General features: G+C 40.1%; 1 protein-coding gene across 1 annotated transcript; it reads left to right on the top strand.

The window, feature by feature from the left end:
• Positions 1-2,957: 2,957 nt before the first annotated feature.
• On the top strand, positions 2,958-4,916 carry LOC149563325 (anthocyanin 3'-O-beta-glucosyltransferase-like). Its single transcript, XM_089826668.1, has one exon. It carries the CDS (start codon positions 2,991-2,993, stop codon positions 4,440-4,442), a length of 1,452 nt encoding a protein of 483 aa, XP_089682794.1. The 5' UTR covers positions 2,958-2,990; the 3' UTR covers positions 4,443-4,916.
• The last annotated feature ends 1,906 nt before the right edge of the window (positions 4,917-6,822 follow it).

Below are 6,822 nucleotides of genomic sequence, written 5' to 3'. Positions count from 1 at the left end.
GCACGGTGGGAGTGGAAGCCTGACTAGGTAACCACGCGGTCGGGAGGTAGTGCCTTCTTACCATTTGGGTTCCCTCCACATTGCTAGCTGTTGGATGTTCGTTGCAGAAGATGTACCTTTATCATTCTTATTTCTTATCTTACAGACTTCTTTTCAGATGATGTATATATGTTATCATGTATTCTGTTGTACAGTATCTATTTTCACATTCCCTGCGACATGTGCAATGGATGTTATTGATTGGATGTACTTTCATTGTATTGTTTATACTTATGCATTTGCTTATGCGATTTATGTATCTGTTATTTCTTTATGATCATGTGACATTGTACTTGAAACTTAAACTAATTAATTTAAAATTATTAAATGTGACTCAACGTAAAAAAACCTTTGAGGAATTGAAACTATATCCGTAATTGCAAATGTGTATTTGTTGTGTATTTTCATATTGCTTCCGCATTAATGTTATCTTGATGTTGTTAAAACAAAAAAAAAAAAATCAGTAAACATTGTAACATGTTAGGTTTATTTCTCTTGGGTTCCCGAGCGGGGCGTTACAGGGACCACTACTCATAGTGGAGAGGAATCTTTAGAGAAGAAGAAAAAGAGGAGAAAGAGGTAAATAGAGATAGTAGATATAAATACAGAGAGGGGGGACATAAGGGAAGAATGAGAGAGGGAGAGCTAGAATGCTTAAGATACAAACATAAAGTGATAGAGAAAGAGAGGTAGAGAAAGATATAGAGATATACACAAATGGAGTATGTGCGTGCACATACACACACACACACAAATTATTTTTCTCCTCACATGGTGTCTTCTTCTATGCTTTTATACAAGTTGTTGATCCCTACAAATATTTCTCCAAACAGTTGATTTATTAGGTATTGCTCACTCTAAAACATAATACTAGTTTAATATTAGAGATGCAAAAATAGCTCTATTTTTGTAAATTGTTTTAACTATTAGCTCTAGAAACACTTAATGTTCATATTATAATTATGAATGAGGTTCTAAGAAAAGTGAGTTTAACTGTCTCGGATGGGTGACCTCTTAAGAAGTCTCCATTCTTTACCTTTGTGAGCATCACCTAGATGCAATGAGTGATGTGTTCCATTTATTTTCATGAGAGGTCGAATCTTTTGAATCACTAGCTTTAAATAATAAAGGGATGGATAACAAAAGAGGGAAATGGGGTAGATAGAGATGTTAGATATAAATATACAGAGAGGAGACATAACTGAAGAATGAGAGAGGGAAAGCGAGAATTTGTAAGATACAAATAGAAAGTGATCTATAAAGAGGCAGAGAGAGGGAGGGATATAAGTAGATGGAGTGGGGTGCATGCAAAGAGAGAGAGAGAGAGATTCATTTTCTCCTCGTATGTTGTCTTGTATGTTTTTTCAAAGTTTTTGACCCATTAAATTAACTATTACCTCCAGAAACACTTTACATTCTTGATAAGTAATTTTGCTAAATATTGTTTGCATCTACACTGTCAATACTATAAAGATATTATCATCAAAAATAATCTATAATCACTAATTCTCACCCAAAGAAAAATGTCTACCTTACATTGATAGCAACACACATTCTTTCAACTCATTTTGAATTTCATTTATCACTACTTCTCACCAAAAAATTAAATATGTCTACCTTACATTCATAGCACCGCACCTTTCAACTCATTTTGAATTTCACATTTACTACTCCCCTTCAACATATCTTCGACTAGGTAGATGGAAGGTCCCTAAAGAAGGGTGGGAGGAAAGAATCTATAGATTTTGCAACAAGGGGGTGGTGGAAACGGAATGACATTATATCAGAAAATTGTACTACATATGAGGATATCCACAACCAATACAAAGACACATTATGGGTGAACAACATAAAAGAACTTTTTGAGGGACCAAAACTTCACAAGGTGGCCATCTTGTTAATGCAAATCCACAACAAAAGGGACAAACTGGAGAAATCTCAACAAACTAATAAATTGGTCTTCTTTTGGCCCCTTAGACCGTTGGTCTTGTGGACGTCATTAAAAATCTTTCATTTCATTTCATTTCACTACCCATTGTACACTAAGTGCGACTGCTAGATTTTTTTTCTTTAATACATTTTAGATAGAGGATAGCAAGCACCCTTTTTAGTACCTCCTTCATCATAATAACTGCAAGGGGTTGTTAATTCACAAGATTAAACTCTAAGGTTATGGGCATGTGCGGCAAAGTTGGGTGCACATAGGTGTGGAGTAGGCGAGGCATGGTTTCGAGCTTAGGAGTATCCAAGGGGGCTATGTCGTGTGTTGGGCACGAATAGTTGTGGCATAGGATTTTGTCATGGGATGGCTCTGAGGTGTGTCCAATGGGGCTATACTACGAGTTGTTCCCTCTAGCATGGTTGAGGTGTAGTCGAGGCGTGGAGCCGAACCAAGGTGCAATCTTGGGGTTGTGCTATGAGATGTTCCCACTAGCATGGTTGTGGTGTAGGCGAGGCGTGGAGCCAAGCTTAGGTGTAACTGCAAAGGGTAAGTGTCGGCATGCATCAAGGGTGGCTTAGGTAGTCGAGCTCCCTCACGAGGGACAAAGAAGAGTAGTCATTCCCTCTAGTCTCCAAATGAGATAGAGGTGACGCATAGTTTTAGGAGCGAAGAAGAATAGCTCGGCCTTATCATGATGTGGTGAGGTTTGGCGACAAGACAAGGGACCCTAACTAAGTGAAGCACAGTAGTTGAGCCAATGTTGGTGATAACTCAATGGGAGTTGTCCAAGGTCTGAAAGTTGGGGAAGTGGAATACCTAGTCCTGTGGTAAGAGGCAAATGGTTTGTCCGAGTAGGAGCACTAGAGGCTTATGGTGAGTTGTGTAATCACGTGGATTTAAAATAGTGTCCCGAAAAAACCGGAAAGGTGCTTGCGTGAGACATGAGGTTATACAGATCCCCGTGGTTATATAGCTTTAGGGAGCCGGCTGAAAGGCAGGGGAAGAAGAAATGGAGCGGCCACATGTGATGTTGCTCTCGGCGCTGGGGCGGGGTCATCTCATACCCCTGATGCAGCTCGCCCAGAAAATGGTTGCCAAGGGTTTAACCGTCAGTCTGGTGACCACCTTTCACCACATCCCTTCGTTACAGAAGAAAGTAAACGACGCCGGTCTGGTAATCCACGTGCTCGAAATGGAGATTCCCCGCGATCACATAAAGCCAGGCAACAGCGCACAGATGCCTTCCATGCTCGATGCTAACGAGAGACTCGAGCCCCATTTCGACCACTTTCTCAGCCGCTTCTTAGCCGGAGAAGTTAGCCCCCTGCCCGCACCTCTCTGCCTCATTTCAGATTTCCTCCTGGGCTGGTCATCTGCTGTAGCTCAGAAATTCGGCATACCCCGAGTGTGCTTCGAGACGTCGGGCATGTACGCGGAGTCGGTCCACCAGGTCGTATGGGACACTCTCCCACAGAACCTCCCGCGACCGCCCTCGGGCCGGTACTCTGTGCCAGGCATGCCGAGGGAAGTGAGACTGAGCCGGCTTCAGGTCCTGCCCGAGCTGCCCGAGGCGACGGCCGAGAACTGGACACGGCAGTTCTGGCGGCGCAACAGGGCGGGGAACAAGCAGAGCTGGAGGACCATCGCCAACACATTTGAAGAGCTCGAAGGGGATTTCGTCCACCACTTTGAGAGGGTTAATGAGACGCGGGTTAGAGCAATCGGGCCCCTGCTGCTGCCCGCGGCGTCTGAGGAGGAGGATTATAAAAGAGTCGCCCCAAGTGTAGATTTTGGGGCGAGTGATGAGGGAGATAAGTGTCTGCAATGGCTGGATGCGCAGGCGGAGGAGTCTGTGCTTTATATCTCATTCAGCAGCCAGAATTCAGTCTCCATCGCGCAATTGGAAGAACTAGGTTTAGGGTTGGAGAACAGCGGAGTGAAATTTTTGTGGGTTTTGCGGACGCCCTGCGATGCCCCTCGGAATTCTCTCGCCTCCGCTTTAGATTTTCTTCCGGCGGAGTTGCACGGTCGTATGGGGGCTAATGACCGGGGGTTCTTCGTCCTTGGGTGGGCACCGCAGCTGGGCATTCTCGCGCATCCTGCAATTGGGGGTTTTCTCTCCCACTGCGGTTGGAATGCGGTTTTGGAGTCCATTGCCGTGGGAGTTCCCCTCGTCGCTTGGCCGCTTCGCGCAGAGCAGCATTTCAATTCGAAGTTTGTGGTGGATGAGATCGGGATAGGTTTGGAAGCGCCACAGAAAACTGAGGAGAATTGGCTGGTGAGCAGAGATGAAGTGGAGAGAGTCGTGCGGTTGCTGATGATTGAAGAGAAGGGAAGAGTGTTGAGAAAGAGGGTGAAGAAATTGGGGGCGCTTGCTAAGATAGCGGTGGCCCAAGGTGGATCTTCTTTTAGAAATTTCGATCTGCTTGTTTCAGAAATCATGGCTCTTCCACAGGGTTAAGAGAGCGAAACACATTGTGAAAAAAATAGTTTAAGCTCAATTGTGGGCCAGTGTCTACAGGGCAAACTTATATCCACCCTGTAGCAGTGACTCTGTACTTGTATCCTAGAAGTCGGTCAATTGTGGCACTGTTAACAGGCGTTCAATTGTGGTAGTGTTAAATAGTCTTTAAGTCTATTATAAACAAGTGAAAATATACTTGCAAAAAATGGTGCATATAAGTTGTATCATAGAAGGCACCCAATTGTGGCAATGTTAATAAGTGCATCATAGAAGGCACCCAATTGTGACGATGTTAACTATTCTTAAGTCCATTATACACAAGGGAATGTGCATATAAGTTGCAACGTACAAAGGCGCTCAATTGTGGCCAGCTCATTGGTATTTGTAATGAGTGGAGTTCTTCAAAATCATTTTAATTGTTAAGATAAATAATATAAAATCATAAAGAAAGACATGTATATTACGAGGTAACGGAATGTAGCTAAACAACCAAATATTTGTCTCTTTCTTTTTCTTCTTCGTAAAAGTTGAAAATTAATTAAATTAATAATATTAAAATTGAAGTGTTGACACATATAATAACACATGTTAATACATATAAAAAACTCATAAGGTGCAAATATTTTGTGGTTTAGCAACAACCCTATTTTATATAGTATTGTTTAACATATTAAATTTAGACATATCAAACATGGAGAATCATTACTATCTAGAATCTTTGAGAGAACTATTTACACAATATTATAATATTATCATCAGCGATATAATAATAATAGTCATTAGTATCAAAATCACTAAGGTGAGGGAAATAATATTTGACGAATCATTTTGTCTTCTTCTTAGAATGTGATCATTTCTATAAAATTCATGTTAATTAAGAGATGATCGAATGATTCGGCAACTTAATTTTGTATTTTTTAGAAGTCTTTGGTACAAATTTTAAATGACTCATAATTTTTTACAGCAACTTACTTGCCAAGTCTTATGCTTAAAACTAAGGTTTTAGGCTACATCATTAAATACTATACCATATCGGCATGTTGTTTTGTCACAGTGTCCAAAGCAGCCTTAAAAAAGGTGAGAGCAATGGATGTACAAAAAGGATACCAATACTTGTGGAGTTGATGTGGCATCACATGATTGGTTGATTTTTGATAACAATATAAAGTCACAACTATTGGTGCAGTGTTCTAAACGAATGAGACATTAAATCAACAATAAATGTAGGTATTAAATCAATAACTACTATTACAATGATTAGAACACTCTTAGTAGAAGGTTGATTCCCATGCACTACAAATCCAATGAAGAAATCCAATGAAATAAAAATAGATATGCAAAATCTATTATTATGGCTATTATAATAGATGAAAAGCTCTCCATTCAATAATCGTGAATAGTAACTAAAAATTCAACAAAGATCATACTAGTATTGAAAATTATGACTGTTGGTGGGGATGAGGAGAGTTTTCAAGGTGTTTACATGACAGCTTGGAAGCAAAAGGTAGGAAAGTGTTAAAGTCAAAAAGTTAGAATAATCCATAAATTTATGAATGGTTGTCAGAGTTCGAAGGAAGAACGAGAACAGGTCATTTGAGAATGATGTTAGAGCAAAGTTATAAGTTTACAATGTCAAAAGAATTATTAAGTGTTCAAGGAACATTGTTGGAACCCACAACTAACGATGGAACCAAGGAATAACGAAAGAAATGGAAAGAGAAAATGCTTTTGGAAACACTCCCAAAGTCAGAAAACAACAAGAACAATTCAAATAGATCTAAGTTTTGTCTTATGCTTGCAGTTGTTTTCCAAAGTTATATCGAGAGTAAGACAAAATTTAGATCTATTTGAATTGTTCTTGTTGTTGTTGGACTTTGGGAGTGTTTCCAAAAGCATTTTCTCTTTCTATTTCTTTCATTTTTCCTTGGTTCCATCATTAGTTCTGGGTTCCAACAATGTTTCTCAAACACTTAATTCATTCGACATTATTGTTGTCACAAAAGTTTGCACCCTTGTCCAAAGATTTTACCTAAGGACAACCTTGTGAAACATGGAAACAGCCTCCAAGCTGTGGGACTTGAACTATGAGGTTGAGTCTTCGGAAAAGGTCGACTTCCTTTGCTATCAGAGTGCACCTAACTACTCTTGGAGAGGAAAAGGGAGAAGGAATGCATGAAAGCAAATCTATCTATTCTTACTTAAGGGGTGATGCACCAAAATAGAGTGCTCAAACCAATCTTTGCCCATACATGCACACTTTAACTGTTATGACATCAAAGATATACTAATGCAAACTTGTTTAAATCCAACAATCACATGCAGATCAGACAACCAAAATGAATAACACAAGGAAAAGAGAGCTCACTTATTTATCATT

Source organism: Cupressus sempervirens, chromosome 4, assembly GCF_028749045.1.
Source record: "Cupressus sempervirens isolate cs-2001-9-10 chromosome 4, ASM2874904v1, whole genome shotgun sequence".
Classification (NCBI taxonomy): Eukaryota; Viridiplantae; Streptophyta; class Pinopsida; order Cupressales; family Cupressaceae; genus Cupressus; species Cupressus sempervirens.
Note: the sequence above shows the minus strand (reverse complement) of the source record. Positions and strands in the feature narration are given on the sequence as shown.